This window comes from Bufo gargarizans, chromosome 1 (genome assembly GCF_014858855.1).
Source record: "Bufo gargarizans isolate SCDJY-AF-19 chromosome 1, ASM1485885v1, whole genome shotgun sequence".
Lineage (NCBI taxonomy): Eukaryota > Metazoa > Chordata > Amphibia > Anura > Bufonidae > Bufo > Bufo gargarizans.
The window spans coordinates 409,697,293-409,713,167 of NC_058080.1; the positions used below are offsets into that span (position 1 = coordinate 409,697,293).

The window sequence follows — 15,875 nt, forward strand, 5'->3', positions numbered from 1 at the left end:
CAGCAGCAAAGAAAGAGGAAGATCCTATCTGGAGGGGTCCCTTTATACCGGTACTGTGGGGGGGGGGGGTTATCACCTAGGTTACTGGTTGTTATATTCCTTTTTCTTTGCTGCTGTGTGGTTTCAGTAAAGAAAGGGTTGAGCAATAGGAGCCTCCGTGTCTTCATATAAAATTAAATAACCTGATCTGTGTTAACTCCTTTGTGTCTACTGTGAAAGCTCCACCCAGTGTGGTTGAGAAGGAATTTGGCTATCTCAGCGTACAGTACAGGGAGATGTGATGCTGAAGTATACCCCAAAAAAAAATCCATTTAATGTTTTTTTTTTTGTTTTTTTTCCTGTTTTACAGGTTAACAAAAATGGTTGTATCTAAGTCGTGGACAATGGTGAAGCACTTTGTTGGTGCACCAAAACCTGAGGGCTTCAAACTTATAGAAAAAGAGCTGCCACCACTGCAAGAGGGAGGTAATTGAACCCTGTTTCAAACACCTTTTTCACTTCTCAGAACCTTCAAACACCATATTCATTAATATTGCTACTAGGCTAAAACACACATAATATACAGTCAGGTCTATAAATATTGGGACATCGACACAACTCTAACATTTTTGGCTCTATACACCACCACAATGGATTTGAAATGAAACTAACAATGTGTGCTTTAACTGCAGACTGTCCGCATTAATTTGAGGGTATTTACATCCAAATCAGGTGAACAGTGTAGGAATTACAACAGTTTGCATATGTGCCTCCCACTTGTTAAGGGACCAAAAGTAATGGGACAATTGGCTTCTCAGCTGTTCCATAGCCAGGTGTGTGTTATTCCCTCATTATCCCAATTACAATGAGCAGATAAAAGGTCCAGAGTTCATTTCAAGTGTGCTATTTGCATTTGGAATCTGTTGCTGTCAACTCTCAAGATGAGATCCAAAGAGCTGTCACTATCAGTGAAGCAATCCATCATTAGGCTGAAAAAACAACACAAACCCATCAGAGACATAGCAAAAACATTAGGCGTGGCCAAAACAACTGTTTGGAACATTCTTAAAAAGAAGGAACGCACCAGTGAGCTCAGCAACACCAAAAGACCTGGAAAACCACGCAAAACAACTGTGGTGGATGACCGAAAAATTCTTTCCCTGGTGAAGAAAACACCCTTCACAACGGTTGGCCAGATCAAGAACACCCTCCAGGAGGTAGGTGTATGTGTGTCAAAGTCAACAATCAAGAGAAGACTTCATTAGAGTGAATACAGAGGGTTCACCACAAGATGTAAACCATTGGTGAGCCTCAAAACAACAAACAACATCTAATAAAGCCTTCACAGTTCTGGAACAACATCCTATGGACAGAAGAGATCAAGATCAACTTGTACCAGAGTGATGGGAAGAGAAGAGTATGGAGAAGGAAAGGAACTGCTCATGATCCTAAGCATACCACCTCATCAGTGAAGCATGGTGGTGGTAGTGTCATGGCGTGGGCATGTATGGCTGCCAATGGAAATGGTTCTCTTGTATTTATTGATGATGACCTGAATCCGATTGGGCATGCATTTCACTTGCTAAAGACAAAACTGAAAGGAAAATGCCCCAAGAACAAGCTGGAACTGAAGACAGTTGCAGTACAGGCCTGGCAGAGCATCACCAAGGATCAAACCCAGCGTCTGGTGATGTCTATGCGTTCCAGACTTCAGGCTGTAATTGACTGCAAAGGATTTGCAACCAAGTATTTAAAAGTGAAAAGTGAAGTGCCCTGATTGACTTGGAGGTGGAAAGATAGTCTAATCAGCCAATCAGGGGACAGTAGGCAGTCAGATTCTTGTGCTGAGATAGAAGAATCATTCTGTGACCTAGAATGTGTGTCTGATAAAAAATGATTATAAACACAAGCCACTAATGTACTGTGATAGAAATACTATAAGGAGAGAGAGATAATTTATGTAGATTTTAGGGAAAGCTTTGAGGGAGTAAAGGGCTGGTCACACTGGAATAATACAGCAGCGTGCTGCTGCAACAGCTCAGGCTGGCAGTTCTGCATTACAAAACCCCCTGGCCTGCAAAAGAAAAAAAAATCTTTTTTCTGTATATGAACAGAGATGATTTTTCTTTCTTCAGAACCTCAATTTTCTATGTTGCCAGGACAACATCCCAATAGAATTCTACTGCAAAAGCTAGCAATTGTGCATTATATCCGTGCTATTAAATGCATTCTATTATAGCTAAAGCAATTTTTTTACCCATGTTATTGAATGCATATTTGAAAAACATTTCACTGCAAATACTGCATTGTTATTTCTTTGTTAGCGGACTCATTACTGCATCAGACCATGTGTTTCATGTACATTTTAGTATGGACATTTTAGCATAGTTCAAATACATTTAACAGTGTGTTTGTAGAAGGGGAGGGACAATTAATTGTGCCTCTGTCTTTCAATGACAGAAAACCCACTTGTAATTTTACTACTACCATTTATTATTCTGCTTGTACCAAAAATAGTAGTAGTGGGCCACAGTTCTCCCAGATTCTAAAAGGGTCAACTCTGCAGCCAAATGCAGGAGGAGTACACCGTCTGCTATTCAGGGGACTACCAGTTAGGAACACACTAGCAGTGCATGGGTTCATGAAAGCAGCAGGCAGGTATCGCGCAGTGGTGGAGGGAAAATGTCAGAGTGGGAATTTTTCACAAAATCCCTGGGGAACGTTAGCATAGTGGAATGCAGAAGGAGCGGCACAGCCAGGGTGCTAATGTTGGCTGTACCAACCCTGCACAAGTATGTGTATTTTGAGCACAAGGTGGGCCAGTCCTTGGGCCTCTCATGTCTGGTAGAGTTCACGCCAGTGCTGATGTATGGAGTTGTAACTATGGTCAAAGACAATATATGTCGTTCGTAGCCCACTGGGTAAATGTGGTTTCAGACCTGGCGCAACTTGGCCAGGTGATGGCAATGCTGCCTCTGTGTTGTAATGCTGGAATTTCTCCGCCAATGTCCTCCTCTGCCTCCTCATACTCCACCTTGTCTTTACCCTCCCCTCTAAGCACAGTTCACAGTGGTCCCCCAGCATATCACCTATGCAAAGCTAGGCATTGTCACACAGTTCTGCACCTGGTTAGCCTTGGTAAATGGAGCCCCACCTGGAAGGAACTGCTTGGGGTCATCAATAAAGAAATCAAACACTGTCTCCTCACCAAATGGAGATAGGAACTAGAAGAGAATAACTAGGAGAAAATTTTGTCTGCACTGCGTCAGGGAGGACTGACTGACGCTCCCTGCATGGTACACATCTTTAATCTCATTGTCACCCGGTTCATCAAGTCTTCCACTGAACTGCAAGAGCTGTTAAAAATATCCAGGAAACTGTGCATGCACTTTAGCCACTCTTGCCATGGAAAACACACTCTCCTTGAGCTGCAAAGGCAGAGTGCTCTTCCCTAACATTGCCTAATATACCATGTTTCCACTCACTCCATATGTCAGATCGACTGTACAAGCAGAGGAAGGCGGTCAACTATTTCTTAATGCAGAAGGCGGACATGAGTACTTCTTAGTGTAACTTCCATGTTAGTGTAATGCCCCACAAGGACATCACCACTCTTTTCACCTCATCACTATCCTTAATGGTGTACCTTGTGTCATCCTGCATACTTATTGCCATGTCCTGCAAAATATGCATATCTATTCCCTAGCAAATGTTATGTTTCTATGTAATGTGCCTGGTTTACCAGCAGATGGCGGCAATCTTGGCAGAGCTAGTTTCCCTGGAGTGGAACCTTTTAGTCCATTCCAGCCCTCTCTAGAGTTAGTGAAAGTCAGTCTAACCTACCCCATCTTGGTGAAAGGTTGTGTCTAGCTTGCCCCCTGTAAGGGGATGGCTGTGTGCCAGCCAGCAGAATACCTTCTGCTCAGCTAGGCTTTCAAGAAAGAGAATTAAAGAGCTTTAGAGCCAGGAGGAAAGATTCCCTAGATAAAGACAGTCAGACTACAGAAAGCTAAGTTGCAGCCTATAGCATAAAGTAGAGGGGGAAAGTTCCTATTTAATCCAGCCAGCATAGCAGAGCTAAAAGAGTACATATGTAGCAGAGCTGAATGTGTTTGTGTCACGGCCTATGGTGTGCACTGTGACATTTTCCCTTCACTTGCGGTTGCCTGCGGCAACTTGTTGTTTGTGTGCATGTGGTGGCAGTGTCTTGGCCTTCCGGCTGATTCCCAGGACATGGTTGCCACGCATGCCATTGCCGGCGGTAACAGGTGGAGTGTGATGTTTATGGGTGTTTTTCCCTTAAAGTGGTTTCCGTTCCTTGCCTGGTGTAGGAAGGGTTAACTCCCTTCTTTGTGTGTGAACACTGGGTGTGTCTGTGTGTGGGTGTGGCTACTTGGGCTATTTAGCTTCTGCTGGATCCCTGTAGCTGGGGGGTACTTCAGGCATGCCTTGCTGGAGTCGTCCTCCTGCTCTTATATACCATCCGTCCAGTGAGGGCCACCCTTGTGGTCATAAACTATATGTCTGATGTTAGAAGATGTTTTATGGGCTTTCTGTTTATTGCAGCTATGGTTTCCTGGGTTCCTGTGTGATGTATGGTGTGTGCTGTGTCCGTTTGTGTTGTTGTGGACAGCAGCACTTGTACATGGATTCCAGGCTGTGTGTCTGTGGCAGGTAGGTGTGGTACTTGTTTCACTTACCTGCCATTGCCATATGCTGTATATGTTCCCCTTTCCTTGCAGCTAGGAGGAACAGGTCGTCTCACCCTGCTCCTAGTCCAGGGCTACCCTGAGGGCTAGTAGGGACCCTAGAGGGCTAGTAGGGGACCTAGGTTACAGAGTATGAGCCCTCCTTCCATCAGGGTTGGCTCATACAGCTAGGAGTCAGGGTCAGAATTAGGGATGTGATAGGAGGTGACCTGATTCCTGTCCTGGCCTAGCAGCGACCAATATCTTCTGCATCGCACGGCTGAGGGTTTCCCCCATCCTCAGCCGTGACAGTTTGCCTGCCAGAATTAATGCCAAAATCTGCTGATAACCAAGATAAAGTTGGAAGATTGTTCCCTGACGTAAGTTTATTCAAGTAAAGCTGTTTCAACTTCAATCAAAGTCTGGACTCCATTTATTCTACAAATCCCTCAACTGTTCACCCTATCATCACTGCTTCGGATAACCACGCTTGGGGTTCTGGATATCCAGGTAGGAGCACCATGACAAGTGCAAAAGCCACACCTAAAGGGACACTATAGTCAACCCTTATACCACACTGGCATTCCTACACCTGGGTTCCACCATCACCTTCCACATAGGGGGACTCTGTCCCTCGTCAACTGGAATCACGACAAAAACTCTAAAAATTCACAACACCTGTAGAAGAGGCCCCTGGCGCGGGATTGGTGTCATGAACAGGATTCAGACAGCGATCTGTGTGCCTACAAACCTATTAGCCTATTGGATTTACAAGTACACCGTCAAAACCACTATGTTTACATGTAATGGCGCAGCTTCTTCATGCCCAGCAAAAGCGGGAAAGTTCAGAAACGCCCCTTTCTAAAGCAGGAAACTCAAGCCCAGCCTACAGGGAGCGATGCTATGGTATGCTTAGACAAGGTGAAAGCTCCTCCCTGGAGCATGACAAATGCCATTTAGGCCCATTTATTTGTCAGTCAGAAAAACTACAGGATGAATTAAGTCATTTCACTCATTCATGTCCTGGAGGGGATGCTAACAAATCTGGTTGGCGAGGGGACAAATGCAGGAGCAGCACCAACTCCATATGCAACAACTTCAGTCTGCAGTCTCTGATAAGCACTTTTCTTTAGCCGCATATGCAACGGCCCACGGTCAGCATCTGGGGTATCCCTTGCCCTTAAGCTGGTTTCTACTAAATATGTCCCTCTTATACAGCAAATAATCGTGACGCCAGTTGCAGTTAAGCAATGAGGACCTGAGTTCCCTTTTATAGATGGTAGTGTTGGTACACAGAGTAGGATTGCCAGAGTGGTGTAGAGTGGCCTACAGTCTCTGTAGATGTTGTATATACTTGTCACAGTGATCCTACCTGGATATCCTTGAATACCAGATGTGGTGTAGTCCGAAGCAGTGCAAAAAGGGTAGTACTAGTTGAAATTGGATGATGAATAAGTAGAATAAATGGAGTCCAGACTTGTAGTAACGTTGACCACAGCTTTACTTGGCATAAACGGTAATCCAAACAGTTTCTAAACTTTATCTTGGTCATCAGCAGGTATTGGCTTAACTTTGGCAGGCAAATACTTCTGCAACAATCTCAGCTCTGACATGCTGTAGCTTTCTCAGCTCTGCTATGTTAGCTGGAGTAAATAGGAACTTTTCCTCTTCTGCTGGAACTTAGCTTAGCTGTCTGTAGTTTGTCTTTTAATTTAATCCTAGGAACTTCTTGTCCTGGCTTTGAGTACCTCAAGCTCTAGCTACAGCTTGGATGAAGACCATGCAAGCCCAGGATGGGACAAGCAACCATGTAGACTTCAGAGGCAGGGCCTCTGGGCCCAGCAGATTAGGCAGCTCTCTGCTGGCCGACACACAACTTTCCCGTAGGAAGGGGTAGACTAGACTGCTCACTAACTAACTAAACTCCTCCCTCTCTAGAGAGGGCTGGAAGGAAACTAGGAGGTTCCTCTCCAGAAACACTAACACTTTGCTGATGTGCTTCCACCTGCTGGTGAACCAGGCACATTACATGTTAACATAACATTTGCAAGGAGATTCATATACACACATTGCAGGCAATGATATTAAATATCAGAAATGATGCAGGATGCACCAACCAAGATAGTGGGAGTACAAAGCGGTGGTAATGCCCACTCTAGGTCATTACACATACTAAAGACACCACCCAGCAGCAGCAGAACCTCAACCAGCACATGGTGACATACTTGGACTGCACCCTGTCATCCATGATCCAAGATTCCCTGCACTACTGGGTAGTATTGAGCAAATCGAGTGTCAGATCCTAGATCTGAAGTTGATTTGCTCCAAAATTAGTTTAAACGCTGTACGGAGATGGTTTAATGCTGTTAAAATGTATGGGCTCCGATGAATCTAAGTGAGTCATCACCAAAGTCTCGTGAGACATTGGTGAATAACTGCAGCCAACAATTTTTAAACTTTTAAAATCATTTTAAAACATGGATCCGAAGTCCGCATTGGTAAAGACTGGTACCTCGGTACCAAAGGTAACTTAGGATCCATGTTTCAAAATGATTTTAAAGTTTAAAAATCAAATCCCGAAGTTATTCACCGAAGTTCCATGAGACTTCGGTGATAACTCACTTTGGCTCGCCGGAGCACATACATTTGAATGCTGTACGGAGGGAAATTTCCATACATCATTCAAACAAAGTTATGACCAAAGCTTGCATCGCTCAACACTACTACTGGGCATGCCAACTTAAAATGTAGCTACAACTGGCCGAGTTTGCCATGGCCATGTTTTCCTGCTTGGCCAGTAGTAATGAGCGGCGATAGTTATGATAGGCAGGTTTTTTTTGGGTGAATTTTTCACATAATATTAGCAATAAATTCTCGAATTCAAGAATTTTCAATCTCCAGTCATTATTTTTGCGATTGCGCAAATCGGTACTAATATTGAGCATTTTTTTTTTGTGCAATACGTGCAATTTCACATTTTCAGGTCTGAGTAGATATTACTGATTAGTGCACTAAGTATTGTTGTGACATCACTGCGCTGTGTCTAATAGAGATTATCCTGTGGCAGGTACCAGGAGTTCAGAGAGACTGGCAACACATGGGTTAAAATGACAAGTTACTTGTGTTTCTTCTTCTGTCTGTGTTTTGGTGAATGCCACACCCCTTGCTTCAGGTGTTCCTTGTTGGTAATTTACCTTCCCCATAAGTAACCGCTTCACACTCTTGGAGGAGCAGTTTATATATTTTCTCCCTGTCTTCTTACTAGCTGGTCGGTTGTACTCTGTGGTGCTTTTGGAGTTGCCAGTTTTCTACTTTAAGCTAAGTCTTGTCTTTTCTTATTGTATTGTGTTTGTTATATTCCCTGTTGTTTGTATCTGGGCCTGAGACAGAGACTTCCATTGGTCCATCTGGGGAGGAATGGGTTGTCTCTGGTTCTAACCTTATTCCAGGGCCTTATAGGGAAATAAGGGCCTAGGTATCCTGCATATGAATATTCCTACCTTCAAGGTCTATTCATAATGATGGGTAGTTAGGGCCCGAATTAGGGCTGTTTAGGAGGTGACCTGTTTCTTCCCTAGTTTCCAGGCCCAGTAACTGTTCCCCTTCCCTCCTGTGTTCAATGTGAAGTTTTCCCCCACACTGATCGTGACAGACTCTAATCACTATCACAGCACAGTAATTCCTAACACCCTGCACTGGAACTTATCAGCTACACTATATCAATATCTAACCTACACTGACTATCTCCCACTAACTATCCATATTATATATATGAGCTAACTAATGTAATTAACTAATGATCCAGATGAGTCTGCAAAGTACAGAGTACAGCAATGTCACTGCTATCCAGGGGCGTCATTAGGTCAAAACATTCGGGGCTTGAGCCCCAGATGTTTTGACCAGTGCCCCGAATGTTATGCTGGCATGGCCGGCTGCTCTGACTCTCTTACGCTACTCTACACCGGCCCCGCCACTCACAGGACAGGAGGATACAATTTATAAACTGTAATCCTAATCCGTATCCTGCAGTAACTGAACTTTAAATCAGCGTTCATCTCATTACTATCTTACACACTTAGCTCCGGAAACATGCAGTGCGGGCGGCGCTCGCTCACTGATGTCTTGCGCCTGCTCCTCCCACTAGGCGGTGCAAGTGCGTGACGTCAGTGAGCGAGCGCCACCTGCACTGCATGTTTCCGGAGCTGAGTGTGTAAGATAGTAATGAGATGAACGCTGATTTAAAGTTCAGTTACTGCAGAATACAGATTACTGAGGGGATGATCTGTGGGGTTGCCCAGATGGCTAGGCCCTTCACAGTAGTGATTAACCCCTTTCAGCAGTCCTCCATTCACTGAAGGGGGGACTGCTGAAAGGGGTTAATAACTACTGTGAAGGGGGGGGGGGGCTACTGAAAGGGGTGAATAACTACTGTGAAGGCCCCCCCAGGTGATAGAGGTGTGGCTTCATGGGGTGGGGGCGTGGCTTCACAGGGGCGTGATGCAGTGGGCTTGTGCCCTGGATGTTTTCAGACCCTAGCAACTCCCCTGCTGCTGTCTCTCTCAGAACTGCAAAAAACAGCAGAAAATGGCTGCTGGGGAGTTTCCTATATAGTAAGGGGTAGACAACTTTCCTATTGGTTGCTAGGGATGTTGCTAAGCTCAGACAAAGATATTGCAGCCTTCTCATTGGACCACAAGGAAGAAGCAGTAGTACTTATGAAAAAAAACTAGAATATTCGCAATTACGAATATATAGCACTGTATTCTAGATTTTTGCAAATTCTCGAAGTGCCGATATTCGCGATAAAAATTTGTTATTAGAATATCCGTGGCATCAGAGTGGGTGTTCAGTGCGGTGGGGGGCATAGTTACCCCTAAGAAAACTCTCTTTTCCTCCAAAATGTTGAGAGACTAACCTTCATAAAGATGAATCAGGCGTGGATCAACCCAGACTTCCAGATACTGGTGCCTGATGCTCTGTGTTGAAATCACTGTTTATTTATCCGTTCTTATCCATCAGAAGAACAGAAAAAAAGGATCTTTTATTTTAAGCATCTGTTAGGCTGCTTTCACACTAGCGTTTTTGCTGGATCCGGCAGGGTTACGCAAAAACACTTCCGTTATTGATAATACAACCATCTGCATCTGTTATGAACGGATCCGGTTGTATTATCCGGAGAGAGAAAACCGGAGAGCAATTTCAATCCTGAGATGCGGAGCAAAACGGATCCGTCATGACCCACAATGCAAGTTAATGGGGACGGATCAGTTTTGCTCTGCATCTCAGGATTGAAATTGCTCTCTGATTTGAGAACAGAACGGAATGCATTTTGGAGCATTCCGTTCTGTTCAGTTATATTTTGTCCCCATTGACACTGAATGGGGACAAAACGTTAGTATTTGTTTCTGGTATTGAGACCCTATGACGGATCTCAATACCGGAAAATGTTAACGCTGGTGTGAAAGTAGCCTAAGGCCTCTTTCACACTGTCAGTATTTGGTCAGTATTTTATTAGTATTTGTAAGTGTAAGGCTACTTTCACACCTGCGTTAGATGCGGATCCATCTGGTATCTGCACAGACGGATCCGCACCTATAATGCAAACGCTTGTATCCGTTCAGAATGGATCCGTTTGCATTACCATGAAAATAATATATATATATATATATATATATATATATACACAGTTGCAAGAAAAAGTATGTGAACCCCTTGCAATGATATGGATTTCTGCACAAATTGGTCATAAAATGTGATCTGATCTTCATCTAAGTCACAACAATAGACAATCACAGTCTGCTTAAACTTATAACACACAAAGAATTAAATGCTACCATATATTTATTGAACGCACCATGTAAACATTCACAGTGCAGGTGGAAAAAGTATGTGAACCCCTAGACTAATGACATCTCCAAGAGCTAATTCGAGTGAGATGTCAGCCAACTGGAGTCCTATCAATGAGATGAGATTGGAGGTGTTGGTTACAGCTGCCCTGCCCTATAAAAAACACACACCAGTTCTGGGTTCGCTTTTCACAAGTAGCATTGCCTGATGTGAATGATGCCTCGCACAAAAGCGCTCTCAGAAGACCTACAATTAAGAATTATTGACATAAAGCTGGAAAGGGTTATAAAAGTATCTCCAAAAGCCTTGCTGTTCATCAGTCCACAGTAAGACAAATTGTCTATAAATGGAGAAAGTTCAGCACTGCTGCTACTCTCCCTAGGAGTGGCCGTCCTGTAAAGATGACTGCAAGAGCACAGCGCAGACTGCTCAATGAGGTGAAGAAGAATCCTAGAGTGTCAGCTAAAGACTTACAAAAGTCTCTGGCATATGCTAACATCCCTGTTAGCAAATCTACGATACGTAAAACACTAAACAAGAATGGATTTCATGGGAGGATACCACAGAGGAAGCCACTGCTGTCCAAAAAAACATTGCTGCACGTTTACAGTTTGCACAAGAGCACCTGGATGTTCCACAGCAGTACTGTCAAAATATTCTGTGGACATATGAAACCAAAGTTGAGTTGTTTGGAAGAAACACACAACACTATGTGTGGAGAAAAAGAGGCACAGCACACCAACATCAAAACCTCATCCCAACTGTGAAGTATGGTGGTGGGGGCATCTGGTTTGGAGCGGCTTTGCTGCGTCAGGGCCTGGACGGATTGCTATGATCGAAGGGAAAATGAATTCCCAAGTTTATCAGGATATTTTGCAGGAGAACTTAAGGCCATCTGTCCACCAGCTGAAGCTCAACAGAAGATGGGTGTTGCAACAGGACAACAACCCAAAGCATAGAAGTAAATCAACAATAGAATGGCTTAAACTGAAGAAAATACGCCTTCTGGAGTGGCCCAGGCAGAGTCCTGACCTCAACCCGATTGAGATACTGTGGCATGACCTCAAGAAAGCTATTCCCACCAGACATCCCAAGAATATTGCTGAACTGAAACAGTTCTGTAAAGAGGAATGGTCAAGAATTACTCCTGACCATTGTGCACGTCTGATCTGCAACTACAGGAAACGTTTGGTTGAAGTTATTGCTGCCAAAGGAGGTTCAACCAGTTATTAAATACAAGGGTTCACATACTTTTTCCACCTTCACTGTGAATGTTTACATGGTGTGTTCAATAAAAACATGGTGATATTTAATTCTTTGTGTGTTATTAGTTTAAGCAGACTGTGATTGTCTATTGTTGTGACTTAGATGAAGATCAGATCACATTTTATGACCAATTTGTGCAGAAATCCATATCATTCCAATGGGTTCACATACTTTTTCTTGCAACTGTGTGTGTATATATATATATATATATATATATATATATATATTGTTTGTTCATGATAATGCAAACGGATCCGTTTTGACTTACACTGAAATTCAATGGGAGGCGGATCCGTTTTCAATTGCACCATATTGTGTCAGTGAAAACTGATCCGTCCCCATTGACTTACATTGTAAGTCAGGACAGATCAATTTGGCTCCGCATCGTCAGGCGGACATCAAAACGCTGCAAGCAGCGTTTTGGTGTCTGCCTCCAGAGCTGAATGGAGGCTGAACAGAGGCAAACTGATGCATTCTGAACGGATCCTTATCCATTCAGAATGCATTGGGGCTAAACTGATCCGTTTTGGGCCGCTTGTGAGAGCCCTGAAACGGATCTCACAAGCGGACCCAGAAACGCCAGTATGAAAGTAGCCTAAGCAGGAGTGGGTTCAAAACACAGATGAGATGCAAATATTTCCATTACTTTTTATCCCCTGTTTTGGACCCACTCCTATTTTTGGCTTACAAATACTGATGCAAAATACTGACGTGTGAAAAAGGCCATCAAAGTCCTGCATCGTGGCTGATTTCAGACAAAAACGGCCAAAATGGATGTCAATTGAGCATGAGGTCTCTCATATGATCAGTATTTTGCATTCATTTTTCATCAGTATTTGTAAACCAAAAGCTTACAATTACTGATCAAATACTGACCATCTGAAAGAGGCTTTAAAGATGTTCAAAATACAGGATTCTTTTTCTTTTTTTAGTTTTCTGTTCTTCTAACGCATCAGAAGAACAGAAAAATAAACTGTGATTTGAACACTGCCTTACTGCCACTTTCTTCCCCCACTCTGTTATGGGGCCAATATTTTCACTGTTACTGCCACTACAGCCACTCTCCACACTCTGTTCTTGCATTTCAGCCCATCTTATAGGGAAAGGAATGCCCTCCCAATAGAACGGTCTGCCATTGCACCACTTGATTTGCGACTTTCCAACTCGCTGGAAATCCACCTTGCATATTATGCACCATACCACCTCAGCAGGGAGCAGGTGTTGTTTCGAGGTCAGGCAATGTAGGCTCATAAGAGACTCCTTTCGCATACTCTGTCCCTTCGAAGAGGCCACCAGATTTGTCACTAGGGACAACTGCAGCATCAATGATGTCATCCCCCTGATATTTATCTTAGAGCAGACGCTCATGCACCAAGGGAGGGCAGAAGAAGAAAAGCTTACACATTTTTGCTGGCTGTCCTGTAGCTGTTGGGGACCCACACAGAGAGAGTCCCATGAAGGATGAGTAGCTACCACTGGAGGAGGAGGAGGTGGTGACGTTATCTCAGTGGAAGCCAGAATGGCAAGCTGTATGCTTGTTTGCTTAGGTAAAGACAGCTGCAAACCATTAAGTAATTTGAAGATCACTGGATAGCCATGCTTTTAGACCCTCACTATCAAAGCAAAATGAGGGAATATTTTCCTCATGTTGATAGAGAGGTCAAATTACTTTATTACAAGGAAACTCTGTGTAATCCGCTTTTGGCTGAGGCCCCTCTCTGTCTCCTGATGAACCACCCACCTTCTCCCATCTTCGCTACCACAAGCAGCAGAAGTTGCAGTAGCTAGTACAGTGGAGCATTTTTTTCATGTACTGTGCCAGGCTGACTCAAATCAGCAAATGAAGATGTACTGCCTCAACACACGGGTTCAGCCCTACCTGGACTCTGGTCTTTCTGGGCATCTATGTACAATGTTCACTGACCCCATGGACTTCTGGGCAGGAAGATTGGAGCAGTGGCCTGAACTGGCCCAGTATGCTCTCTCTGTACTGTCTTATCCAGCCTCCAGTGTCATATCAGAGAATTTTCATTGCGGCATGTGGTGCTGTCATACCTAAACAGACAAAATTGTCCTCCACCAGGGTACAAAACATCACTTTTGTCAAAATGAACAGGGAATGGATCCATGAAGATTTTCACATTCCTCTGGCTGAGGCCAATGAATAGATCTGAAGGTGCCCCATCATGCCCCTGCTGCTATCTGCCTGTCTATCATCATGTTCTGTACTACATGGTTGCTGCCGCTATATTGCCACTGCCGTGGTCTGCCTGCCTACCATCATGTTCCATACCGTATGACTGCTGCCACCATCATGTCACTGCCGTGGTCTGCCTGCCTACCATCATGTTCCATACTGTATGACTGCTGCCACCATCATGTCACTGCCACTGTCTGCCTGCCTACTATCATGTTATGTATGGTATGGCAGGCTGATACTGCCACAGCTACTACTCCCTGCTGCTAATCCCCCTACTGCCACTTCTAGAGATGAGAGAATTTCTCAAAAACTGCTATTTCCGGTCTTCATAGAGCCTTTATATAGGTGTAGAACACTGTGCCTTGCAGTAACACGCATAGGAAGTGTGCTAGGGTAGTGAAATAATACTGTGAGTCCGTATGACATGCAGATGACAGGCGTCGCTCTTAGTATCACTGCACACTTCACTTATTTGGGCAGTCACAGGGCCAAAACTGACCAAATAACTCAAGTATTAACTCAGCCTTACAGGTCCATGTTAGTGTCAAGAAGAAGTGCACTCTTTTAACACCCTCATCAGCTGATTCCACATAGATGTCTAGAGAACCTGATCTATTAAACGCTTATAGAAGTAGAGCCCCCACCCCCGACAGAGTGGAGAGGGTGTCAGCAGTAAGTTTGTGTTGACGTTACTGATTGATTAATTTTCCCTTCCTCTGATCCGTCAGAACAATAACCGACAAAAAACGGATCCTGTCTGTGGAGCATACGCTTTCACTCGGTCAGCATTTGGTCAGTAATCCATCAGTATTGCTAATGCCAAAAAAAACAGGAGTGGATCCAAAACAGAGATGACACATGAATGGAATATTTGCATGTCTTCTGTGTTAGTACCTACTCCTGCTTTTGGCTACCAAATCATAAGCCAATTCTGATGGGACCATACAGGCCTTACAGCCAGTGACATAGCGTGGGTTGCCAGTAGAGATGGCCTTGCTGTTCGCCCGGCGGTCATTTCACGGCGAACTTTGCGTGTTCGCGACTCGCTGAACATGCGAACATATGGAGAAATTTGTACCTGCCATATTCTTTTACATTGTGAAGAACTTTGACCCATGACACATCCATCAGGTAGTACAGGACAGCCAATTGAGACATTTCAGCACATGGACATACCCTCTACCTTATAAATAAACCTGATCTGGCTGCCATTTTACATTCAGTGTTTTGCCAGTGTAGGGAGAGGTTGCTGTGTGGAGCAGGGACAGGCTGCAGGGACACCAAACACTAGCTAATAGGGCCACAAAAGTCATTTTAAGGACTGGTATAGGTGTGCTATCGATAGGTGTGATACACAGAGGGGTGCGATATACTTATAATATACTTTTATAATGAGTCAAAAACACATAGATCTATATAGTGAACACCTGGAAGTTAGGGGCCTAGGGGCCTAGGGGCTAGGGGCTTACTAGAGCCATTTTTATATAGTGTAAGGTTCCCGACGGGGTCGCTCTTCTCAGGGCAGGTGGTCTGTGGTTAGGCTATCAGGGCCAGAATAGCACCCCCCTGTAGGGCAATATCAGGGACAGTTCTTTGCCCACCCTGTCCTTCAATACCACATCATCATCTAGCCCAGGGATAGATGTTTTTTGCTTTCCCTCCGGGATTCATGGATGTGCACTGGAACCCCCCGGATTATGGTAGGACATATGGTTTCTAATTTGGTGCCGCCGAGCACTTGTTATTGCCTACCACATCTATGCTTTTTGCTTAACTTTAATAATTTAATTTATTTTCATTTTGAGGGATATCTTTTCCATTCACACGTCCACAAAATGGGTCTGCATCCGTTACGCAATTCTGCGGAACGGGTGCAGACCCATTAATTTTCAATG

At 44.1% G+C, this 15,875-nt stretch overlaps 1 protein-coding gene across 2 annotated transcripts in view; it reads left to right on the top strand.

Moving 5' to 3' along the window:
- The window catches only part of LOC122932109 (prostaglandin reductase 1-like), a 150,459-nt gene that overhangs the window by 16,044 nt on the left and 118,540 nt on the right, over positions 1-15,875 (top strand). For both annotated transcript variants that reach the window (XM_044286343.1, XM_044286334.1), the window contains exon 2: positions 350-465. In XM_044286343.1, coding sequence (XP_044142278.1) covers positions 360-465 — 106 coding nt within the window. In that variant the 5' untranslated portion in view covers positions 350-359. The remainder of the gene's footprint in view (positions 1-349; positions 466-15,875) is intronic.